This window comes from Onychostruthus taczanowskii, unplaced genomic scaffold (assembly GCF_017590055.1).
Source record: "Onychostruthus taczanowskii isolate IOZ18803 unplaced genomic scaffold, ASM1759005v1 scaffold91, whole genome shotgun sequence".
Taxonomy (NCBI): domain Eukaryota; kingdom Metazoa; phylum Chordata; class Aves; order Passeriformes; family Passeridae; genus Onychostruthus; species Onychostruthus taczanowskii.
The window spans coordinates 1,094,673-1,105,958 of record NW_024507105.1 but is presented as its reverse complement, the minus strand read 5'-3'; the positions used below and the strand labels follow the sequence as shown (position 1 = coordinate 1,105,958).

General features: G+C 60.2%; 1 protein-coding gene across 2 annotated transcripts in view; it reads right to left on the bottom strand.

Annotated features, from left to right (window-relative positions):
- Window positions 1-768: 768 nt before the first annotated feature.
- Window positions 769-11,286, bottom strand: part of LASP1 (LIM and SH3 protein 1) — a 28,557-nt gene continuing 18,039 nt past the window's right edge. For both annotated transcript variants that reach the window (XM_041426427.1, XM_041426428.1), the window contains 4 exons: window positions 9,906-10,013; window positions 4,964-5,111; window positions 3,933-4,030; window positions 769-2,976 (listed from right to left, as the gene is read on the bottom strand). In XM_041426427.1, the coding sequence (XP_041282361.1) occupies window positions 2,803-2,976; window positions 3,933-4,030; window positions 4,964-5,111; window positions 9,906-10,013 (528 nt within the window). In that variant the 3' untranslated portion in view covers window positions 769-2,802. The remainder of the gene's footprint in view (window positions 2,977-3,932; window positions 4,031-4,963; window positions 5,112-9,905; window positions 10,014-11,286) is intronic.

Genomic DNA, 11,286 nt, shown 5'->3' with positions numbered 1-11,286 from the left:
ATGATGGCGAAAAACATCAGGATGAAAATGTCCAGCATGGTGAGGGAGGGAGGAGGCGGCGGGGCCGGGGCTGCGGGGCTCCGGGCAGGGCTGCTGGGCAGAGCCGCCCCTGCGTCCTCCCCTCCCCGCTCCGCTCAGGATGCAGAGCCGATGCCGGAGCTGATGGAGCCGCTTTCCTGCGGGAGATAAAGGGATAAACCCCGGCGGGCAGCCGGGCTCAGCCCAGCCCTGGCGCCCGGGGCCGTCTGTCCCCGCGGGGGTTGTTCTGTCCCTGCTCCGTCCTTCCCAAAGCGCTCCCCACTTCGGGGGGTGCCCACGGGGATGTGCCCCCAGCTGGGAACGGGCCCATCCTTTGAGGAAAAGAAGGAAAATGAGAAAAGGAGCGCGGCCCCCACCCTGAAGTCACCTCGGCTGGTGCTCCTGGGGTGCCCCAGCACCGCGCTTTGCTTCCCTGGCAGCGCCGCTTTGTTTTCCTCGCTGTTTTTACTGCTGATAAACAACACCGGTCCCTACACAGCGGCCAGATGTTTATTAAACCCCGCTGGAAATCCCACCTGTATTCCCAGGGCTCCAGGGAAAGCCCTCGGCTGAGGCGGGGCTCCAAAACACCTCCCTGGGCTTTCCAAAGGCAGGGGATGAGCAGCCCAGGAGGATCCCCAGGGATCGGGGGAGATGAAAACCGCAGCTCTGGAAGCCTCCCCTTGTCCCAGCCAAGTAGGAAAAACGGCCGGAAAAGCGGCCACAATCAGAGCCAGCACAATCAGCAGGTAAAAATTAAACTTTTATTTTCAATCCGAGTAAACCGGCAAGAGAATTGGTCGGGTTGTTCCATTCCGTGGGTTTTCTTTTTTTTTTTGGATAAAAAGGCCAAATAATTTTTTTTTTTTTTTTTTTTTTACTGGTGGGTGCTCAACCCAGGAAGGACACAAGGACAAAACCCCAATTAAGCGACGGATCCCGAGGAAAACACGTTCTAAGCTCAGCACTGAGACACAACCAGGGAAGCTGGGATGGATGAGGTCTATTTTACATGTGATGAGAAGCAATTATTCAGCTTTTTAATTGTTCTTCTTCCTTGTGATTTTTTTTTTACTCTTTTATTTATTTATTTATTTTAAATACAGGTTTAGGTGCTTTTCAGCTATGAAAAAAAAAAGGCAAAAAAGTGCATAAAGTTGAGAGAAAAGGCAGAAATCAAGCAGTAAGAGGTTTGTTTCCCATGGTGGGGGTGAAAGGGGCATGGGAGAGGAGAATTTAGGGACAACAGTTTTGAGGGAGGATTAAAAAAAGATCTGTATCCCGAAAGGGAATTTCCTGTGTTATTTGGTCCATTAAAAAAGGGTTTATTCACATTGATGCTCCCCCCCCCCCCCCAATTCCCAGACAAGAACGTGATTAAGAAGAGGATTTAGCAGGGAGAGGAGGCTCCCCCTGCCCTTGTGCTCCCTGTTTTAGCACCAACCAGGATTCCCACCCCGGGCAGCCCGTCCTGGCTGCTCCTGCCCCGCTGTCACCCCAGATCCCTGTCCCCGTCCCACTGCAGCCAGAATTCCCTTTTCCTGGAGGGTTTCTGCCCCCAGTCCCAGCCCCCGAGGGAGGGAGGTGTCCCCAGCAGCACCAAGGAATGTCTCATTTGGCCATTTTGGTCCCCTATTCCCGATTTTCCTGTGGGAATAATAGTGGAGCCAGCACGGGGACACTCCTGCTGTCCCCAGGTCCTGGCTCAGGGACACCCCTGCTGTCTCAGGTCCCCTACAGAGGTTCCCACTCCTCCCTCTCTGTTCATTTCCAGTTTTACCCGACCCTGACCCTCCCCAGGATTCCTGAGCCCGGAGGAGAAAGGGACAGGGATGTTTTGGTCCATTACATGATCCCAAAGTGGTCCCAAAAAGCTGCCACCAGTGCTGGGAATGAGAGGTGTGGGGTGGCTCGGGGTGTCACACCACCCAAGGGACAGTGACCTGGGATGGGCCCAGAGGGGTGGCAGCACTCAGCAGCAGCAGGAGAAAAGCAGGAAAATTCTGGGTAGGGGGAAAGGCTCCCCCAGGTGACCCCCAGAGCAAGCTGGAGTTCTGGGGGGCTCATCCCAGTCTGGGGAGCTCATCCCAGTCCAGGGGGATTCATCCCTGCACCAGGGGGCTCATCCCAATCTGGGGGGCTCATCCCAGTCTGGGGAGCTCACCCCAGCCTGGGGGGCTCATCCTAGTCCAGGAGGATTCATCCCAATTTGGGGGGGCTCATCCCAGCTCCAGGGGGCTCATCCCAGCCCAGCCTGAGGCAGAGGCAGCCAGAGCCTCCTGCAGGGCTGCCCAGAGCTCGGAACTCCAAGCAGAGAGGTTTTGTTGGAGATTTGAGCTGAAAACTTTCCTGCTCTGGGCACTGAAGGGAGCGAGGATCGAGGGGAAGCAGCCAGGAGCAGGATGAGCTGAGCAGGGGGAGCTGCCAGCCCACCCCGAGCCCAGGGCACCCCTGGCTGAGCCCCCCTCGCCTCTCCCACCCCACAGCAGGAATTTGGTCCTGACTCGGCCACTCCCTCCCTTTTCCTGACACCCCGGTGGCTCCAGAGGCTTCTCCCGCCGGGAGGGCAGGACAGGAGGGACAGGAGGGACATCAGGGACAGCAGCAGGAGCGCTCTGGGACTTTGATCCCCACCCCACACTGCCCCACAGCCCCCACGGGGCCAGCACGGAGCAGAAGTGGCGAGAGACACCGCACCCAGAGGGGACACGGCTCCGAGGGCGGGGAGGGGACAAGAGACGCACACACGGGGAGGGGACACGGGGCAGGGCCGTGTCCCCGGGCTCAGATGGCCTCCACGTAGTTGGCAGGGAGCATGCCCGTGTCCCCCGTGCGCTCCACCGTGCCGTACATCCAGCCGTCATCGATCTGCTGCACGTTGATGATGGTGTCCCCGTCCTGGAAGGACACCTCGTCCTCGTCCGCCGCGTTGTAGTCATAGACGGCACGGAAACGCTTCTGTGGGGACACGGGGACATTGTCACAGCCCGAGGGGACATGGAACAGCCCCAGGGGACTCGGGGGTAGGTCACTGTCACAGCCCCAGGGGGCATTGTCACAGCCTGAGAGGACATTGTCACAGCCCCAGGGGACACGGGGGTGGGTTACTGTCACAACTCCAGGGGACATTGTCACAGCCCCAGGGGAAAGGGAACAGCCCCAGGGTACACGGGGTCATTGTCACACCCCCAGGGGACACGAGGGGCATGGCATGGCCACAGGGGACATGAGGGTCATGGCATAGCCCCTCCCTGGGGACAGAGGGGTCACAGCCCCTCCCCAGGGTGCTGGATCTGGGTGGTTCTCACTGCCCAAACCGAGCATCCAACCCCCCAAAACAGCTTCTCCTGGGGCTGAGGGAGCAGAGGGACCCCTGGGGTGGGAATGGGGGGCTGAGGGAGCACAGGGAACCCCGGGGTGGGAATGGGGGGCTGAGGGAGCACGGGGAACCCCGGGGTGGGAACGTTGCGCTGAGGGAGCACAGGGAACCCCGGGGTGGGAATGGGGGGCTGAGGGAGCACGGGGAACCCCGGGGTGGGAATGGGGGGCTGAGGGAGCACGGGGAACCCCGGGGTGGGAATGGGGGGCTGAGGGAGCACGGGGAACCCCGGGGTGGGAATGGGGGGCTGAGGGAGCACGGGGAACCCCGGGGTGGGAATGGGGGGCTGAGGGAGCACGGGGAACCCCGGGGTGGGAATGGGGGGCTGAGGGAGCACGGGGAACCCCGGGGTGGGAATGGGGGGCTGAGGGAGCACGGGGAACCCCGGGGTGGGAATGGGGGGCTGAGGGAGCACGGGGAACCCCGGGGTGGGAATGGGGGGCTGAGGGAGCACGGGGAACCCCGGGGTGGGAATGGGGGGCTGAGGGAGCACGGGGAACCCCGGGGTGGGAATGGGGGGCTGGTCTGGACTCACCCCCCCTCCAGCCGGGGCGTTGCGCTGTGAGGAGGCCGGGGCTGGCTCCTTGTAGCCGTAGGACTGGGATGGAGGCGGCTGCTGCTGCTGCTGGTAAACTGGGGAGGGAAAGGGGAGTGAACTGGGATGGGGAAGGAATGCTGGATCCATGAACTGGGATGTGGCTGGATCCTACACTGGGATTTGGGCGGATCCTGCACTAGGATTTGGCTGGATCCTGCACTGGGATGTGAGCGGATCCATGATCTGGGATTTGGGTGGATCCCGCACTGGGATGTGAGCAGATCCATGAACTGGGATTTGGGCCGATCCTGCACTGGGATGTGAGCGGATCCATGATCTGGGATTTGGGTGGATCCCGCACTGGGATGTGAGCAGATCCATGAACTGGGATTTGGGCCGATCCTGCACTGGGATGTGAGCGGATCCATGATCTGGGATTTGGGTGGATCCCGCACTGGGATGTGAGCAGATCCATGAACTGGGATTTGGGCCGATCCTGCACTGGGATGTGAGCGGATCCATGATCTGGGATTTGGGTGGATCCCGCACTGGGATGTGAGCAGATCCATGAACTGGGATTTGGGCCGATCCTGCACTGGGATGTGAGCGGATCCATGATCTGGGATTTGGGTGGATCCCGCACTGGGATGTGAGCAGATCCATGAACTGGGATTTGGGCCGATCCTGCACTGGGATGTGAGCGGATCCATGATCTGGGATTTGGGTGGATCCCGCACTGGGATGTGAGCAGATCCATGAACTGGGATTTGGGCCGATCCTGCACTGGGATGTGAGCGGATCCATGATCTGGGATTTGGGTGGATCCCGCACTGGGATGTGAGCAGATCCATGAACTGGGATTTGGGCCGATCCTGCACTGGGATGTGGCTGGATCCTCCACTGGGATTTGGGCGGATCATGCACTAGGATTTGGGTGGATCCTGCACTGGGATGTGGCTGGATCCCTGCACTGGGATTTTGGGATGTGGGGGATGCAGAGGAGCCCACCTGATGCTGTCCCCACCCACCTGTGGCTCCGGGCTGGCTGTGGTGCTGCTGCTGCTGCTCTGCTCTCCGGTAGCCGCCGCTCTCCTGGGAATTCCGGCGCTCCGGCTCCGAGCCCTCGCTGGGGCTGGGGCCCATCCGGCTCCGCTCGAACTCCTCGTGGTACTTGATCTGCAGGGGGATGGGACAGCTCAGAGCTCGGCCCTGCTGCAGCAGCTTCTCCCAGGGAAGAAGGGCTGGGACAAGGAAATGGCTGGGGGGCAGGTTCGGATTGGGAATTTGGGAGAATTCCTTCAGAAAAGGGAGTCACTGTCCCCAGAAGGGTTAAAAGCCCATGGGTTGCTGGTGAGGCAGTGCTGGGTTAATGCTGGACTTTCCCAGCTTGAAGGATTCAGGATCCTTGCCCTCATCCCAGCTCGGCTGTTTCTGCCACCCAGCACATCCCGGAGGCTCCTTCCCCACCCCCCAGCATGGGGACATCTGCTCAGAGCAGTTCCAGGCACACAGGGACAGGAGGAGCTTCCCAGGAGGAATTGTTTCAGGATGAGACTCAGCCCCAGATGTACCTCCCAAACCATGGGAACACCGAGCAAAATCCCCTTCAGGAATTCTGGTGTGCAACCCCCAGTGCCAGGGGGACACAGGAGGGAAGGGTTAACCCAGCCACGGGGGCGTGAGGGTAAAAATTACCAATTAACTCATTGCTGTTAATGAGTGCATTCCCACCGGGAAGCAGCTGGAGCCTGGGAATGTGCCCTGGTTAAACACTGATGGACTGGAGGGCACTGGGGCTGGGCACGGGCATGGCTGGGACATCCCAGGAACAGGGACAGCCTGGGGATCAGGGACAGCCCCAGGAACAGCCTCGGGAAGAGCCTTGGGAACATGAGGGTCAGCCCCAGGAGCAGGGACATCCTCAGGAACAGCCCTAGGACAGACTTGGGAACAGGGACAGCCTCAGGAACAGCCCTAGGACAGATTTGGGAACAGGAACAGCCTCAGGAACAGCCCCCAGGATGGGCTCAGGGACAGGAACAGCCCCAGGACAGGTTCAGGATCAGGGTCAGCCCCAGGAACAGCCCCAGGAGCAGGAACATCCTCGGGAACAGCCCCAGGAGCAGGGACAGCTCCAAGAACAGCCCCAGGAGCAGGGACATCCTTGGGAACAGCCCCAGGAGCAGGGACATCCTTGGGAACAGCCCCAGGACAGGTTGAGGAGCAGGAACAGCCCCAGGAGCAGGGACATCCTCAGGAACAGCCCTAGGACAGATTTGGGAACAGGGACATCCTCGGGAACAGCCCCAGGCACAGCCCCAGGACAGGTTCAGGAGCAGGAACAGCCTCAGGAACAGCCTCAGAGCAGCCCCAGGAGCAGGAGGAGCCCCAGGAGCAGGAGGAGCCCCAGGAGCAGGAGGAGCCCCAGGAGCAGGAGGAGCCCCAGGAGCAGGAGGAGCCCCAGGAGCAGGAGGAGCCCCAGGATGGGCTCAGGGACAGCCCCAGGATGGGCTCAGGCCATGCCCAGCCCCATTCCCAGGGGTTTTCCCCACCCCGAGGCCGTTTGGGGCACGGCCAGGCTGGCCCCACCTTCCCTGGCCCTGTTCCTGCCCCTGGAACGGGAGGGCCCGGCGGGGACAGGGCTGCTGGCTGTGTCTCTCCTAAGTGGGTCACGGCCACCCCAGGCTGGCAGCCAGGCACGGGAAGCTGCTGGAAATGCTGGCAGAGGGTGAGGGGCTGGGCAGAGCCACCAGGGCTGGGCTCAAGACAGCTCTCTGCTGTCATTTCATGTCCCCAAACCCCCCTGGATCCGCCCCAAACCCAGCCCCCAGCCCCACTGTGGGGGGGCTGCCAGCTCAGAGCTGCCCCAGGGAAAATCTTCCAGCTTGGAGCCCATTCCCTGCCTGGGGTTTGGTGAATCCATCACATCCTGGGGGTGCTGCACAATGAGAGCAGAAAAAGAGGGAATAAAAATCCCCCTGGGTTTTTGTGGGAGCTCCTGCTGTGGCAGCATCTCCCTGCATCCCAAACCCCCTCCTCCCCTGGCACCATCTCCCTGCATCCCAAACCCCCTCCTCCCCTGGCACCATCTCCCTGCATCCCAAACCCCCTCCTCCCCTGGCACCATCTCCCTGCATCCCAAACCCCCTCCCCTGGCACCATCTCCCTGCATTCCAAACCCCTTCCTGGGCTCCAGGAGCAGCCAGCAGCTCCCAGGCAGGCTCTGTGTCCCCAGGGCAAGGAGTCTTGGGGATGGAAAAGCAGGAGCAGCTCAGGCACCACCCAAGAGGTTAGGATTTTAACCTAAGCATTGTAGTAAACATTACTAGTCTCCCTAAAATGACTATTAAGTAATTAATAGTGTCCCTAAAATGACTATTAAGCCTCCCTAAAATTACCATTAATGCTTAATTTCTACAAGTGTTTGTATCCCACAATAAAATCGGATTCTGATCACTGAATCAGCCTCCCCTCTCTTCCTCACAGAGGATGATTCCTCACAGAGGATGATTAGTGCCAGGATTGCAGGGATCTGTGACCCCGGGGCTGTCTGTCAGCAGCTGTCCCCTCCCCGCTCCCCCTGGAGGTCACAGCGGTGTCACAGCCGTGTCACAGCAGGGAGGAGAGGCCACTCACGTTGCTGATCTGATCCTGAGTCTTCTTGATCCTCTGCAGCTCCGGGGTGTCGGCCACCACGCTGAAGCCCTTCCCCTTGTTCTTCTCGAACTCCTCCTTGTAGCGGATCTGGGGGGAGGCAGGAAAAGGGGCTGGGACAGGGCAGAGGTGGGACAGGGCAGAGCGGGGCCGCTGGGTTAATGCTGGACTTTCCCAGCTTGAAGGATTCAGGATCCTTGCCCTCATCCCAGCTCGGCTGTTTCTGCCACCCAGCACATCCCGGAGGCTCCTTCCCCACCCCCCAGCATGGGGACATCTGCTCAGAGCAGTTCCAGGCACACAGGGACAGGAGGAGCTTCCCAGGAGGAATTGTTTCAGGATGAGACTCAGCCCCAGATGTACCTCCCAAACCATGGGAACACCGAGCAAAATCCCCTTCAGGAATTCTGGTGTGCAACCCCCAGTGCCAGGGGGACACAGGAGGGAAGGGTTAACCCAGCCACGGGGGCGTGAGGGTAAAAATTACCAATTAACTCATTGCTGTTAATGAGTGCATTCCCACCGGGAAGCAGCTGGAGCCTGGGAATGTGCCCTGGTTAAACACTGATGGACTGGAGGGCACTGGGGCTGGGCACGGGCATGGCTGGGACATCCCAGGAACAGGGACAGCCTGGGGATCAGGGACAGCCCCAGGAACAGCCTCGGGAAGAGCCTTGGGAACATGAGGGTCAGCCCCAGGAGCAGGGACATCCTCAGGAACAGCCCTAGGACAGACTTGGGAACAGGGACAGCCTCAGGAACAGCCCTAGGACAGATTTGGGAACAGGAACAGCCTCAGGAACAGCCCCCAGGATGGGCTCAGGGACAGGAACAGCCCCAGGACAGGTTCAGGATCAGGGTCAGCCCCAGGAACAGCCCCAGGAGCAGGAACATCCTCGGGAACAGCCCCAGGAGCAGGGACAGCTCCAAGAACAGCCCCAGGAGCAGGGACATCCTTGGGAACAGCCCCAGGAGCAGGGACATCCTTGGGAACAGCCCCAGGACAGGTTGAGGAGCAGGAACAGCCCCAGGAGCAGGGACATCCTCAGGAACAGCCCTAGGACAGATTTGGGAACAGGGACATCCTCGGGAACAGCCCCAGGCACAGCCCCAGGACAGGTTCAGGAGCAGGAACAGCCTCAGGAACAGCCTCAGAGCAGCCCCAGGAGCAGGAGGAGCCCCAGGAGCAGGAGGAGCCCCAGGAGCAGGAGGAGCCCCAGGATGGGCTCAGGGACAGCCCCAGGATGGGCTCAGGCCATGCCCAGCCCCATTCCCAGGGGTTTTCCCCACCCCGAGGCCGTTTGGGGCACGGCCAGGCTGGCCCCACCTTCCCTGGCCCTGTTCCTGCCCCTGGAACGGGAGGGCCCGGCGGGGACAGGGCTGCTGGCTGTGTCTCTCCTAAGTGGGTCACGGCCACCCCAGGCTGGCAGCCAGGCACGGGAAGCTGCTGGAAATGCTGGCAGAGGGTGAGGGGCTGGGCAGAGCCACCAGGGCTGGGCTCAAGACAGCTCTCTGCTGTCATTTCATGTCCCCAAACCCCCCTGGATCCGCCCCAAACCCAGCCCCCAGCCCCACTGTGGGGGGGCTGCCAGCTCAGAGCTGCCCCAGGGAAAATCTTCCAGCTTGGAGCCCATTCCCTGCCTGGGGTTTGGTGAATCCATCACATCCTGGGGGTGCTGCACAATGAGAGCAGAAAAAGAGGGAATAAAAATCCCCCTGGGTTTTTGTGGGAGCTCCTGCTGTGGCAGCATCTCCCTGCATCCCAAACCCCCTCCTCCCCTGGCACCATCTCCCTGCATCCCAAACCCCCTCCCCTGGCACCATCTCCCTGCATTCCAAACCCCCTCCCCTGGCACCATCTCCCTGCATTCCAAACCCCTTCCTGGGCTCCAGGAGCAGCCAGCAGCTCCCAGGCAGGCTCTGTGTCCCCAGGGCAAGGAGTCTTGGGGATGGAAAAGCAGGAGCAGCTCAGGCACCACCCAAGAGGTTAGGATTTTAACCTAAGCATTGTAGTAAACATTACTAGTCTCCCTAAAATGACTATTAAGTAATTAATAGTGTCCCTAAAATGACTATTAAGCCTCCCTAAAATTACCATTAATGCTTAATTTCTACAAGTGTTTGTATCCCACAATAAAATCGGATTCTGATCACTGAATCAGCCTCCCCTCTCTTCCTCACAGAGGATGATTAGTGCCAGGATTGCAGGGATCTGTGACCCCGGGGCTGTCTGTCAGCAGCTGTCCCCTCCCCGCTCCCCCTGGAGGTCACAGCGGTGTCACAGCCGTGTCACAGCAGGGAGGAGAGGCCACTCACGTTGCTGATCTGATCCTGAGTCTTCTTGATCCTCTGCAGCTCCGGGGTGTCGGCCACCACGCTGAAGCCCTTCCCCTTGTTCTTCTCGAACTCCTCCTTGTAGCGGATCTGGGGGGAGGCAGGAAAAGGGGCTGGGACAGGGCAGAGGTGGGACAGGGCAGAGCGGGGCCTGCCCAGCCCCTGACTGTGACCCACGGCTTCCCCAGGGCAGCAGCTCCTGTGCCAGGGCTCCTGCCTCGCCCAGGGGCAGCCCCTGAGCATCCCTGAGCATTCCTGAACCTCCCAGTGCATGAGCATCCTTGAAACTCCCAGTGCATCCTGAGCATCCCTGAGCCTCCCAGTGAATGCCTGCACATCCCCACACATCCCTGAGCATCCCAGTGCACCCCTGAGCATCCCTGCACATCCCCATACATCCCTGAGCCTCCCAGTGCATCCCAGTGAATGCCTGCACATCCCCACACATCCCTGAGCATCCCAGTGCACCCCTGAGCATCCCTGCACATCCCCATACATCCCTGAACCTCCCAGTACATCCCAGTGAATCCCAGTGACTGAGCATTCCTGAGCCTCCCAGTGCATCCCAGTGAATGCCTGCACATCCCCACACATCCCTGAGCATCCCAGTGCACCCCTGAGCATCCCTGCACATCCCCATACATCCCTGAACCTCCCAGTGCATCTTGAGCATCCCTGAACATTCCTGAGCATCCCTGTTCATCCATGTTCATCCCAGTGCATCCCCACACATCCCTGAGCCTCCTAGAGCCTCCCAGTGCATCCCTGTTCATCCCAGTGAATCCCTGCACATCCCCATACATCCCTGAGCATCCCAGTGCATCCCTGAGCCTCCTTGAACCTCCCAGTGTATCCCTGTACATCCCTGAGCAGCATCCCTGAGCATCCCAGTGCATCCCTGAACATCCCTTAACATCCCTGAGCCTCCCTGAGCACCCCAGTGAATGCCTGAGCATCCCTGCACATCCCTGAGCATCTCTCAACATCCCTGCACATCCCTGAGCCTTCCCAGGGATGCACAGATGTTTCCAGGAGCTCCAACACCAAACCATTCCCCTGAGCCCGCAGGTCCCGTTCCTCTTGGGGCAGGATCCCTGCACATCCCTGAGCATCTCTCAACATCCCTGCACATCCCTGAGCCTCCCTGTGGACCCCTGAGCCTTCCCAGGGATGCCAAACAGAGGTTTCCAGGAGCTCCAGCACCAAACCATTCCCCTGAGCCCACAGGTCCTGTTCCTCTTGGGGCAGGGAGGGTCTCCCCTCTCTCTTTGGGGTCACCCAGGTTTGGTTTCAGTTTCCTGTGGGGTACCCAGCAACACATCCCTGAGCATCCCAGTGCACCCCTGAGCATCCCTGCACATCC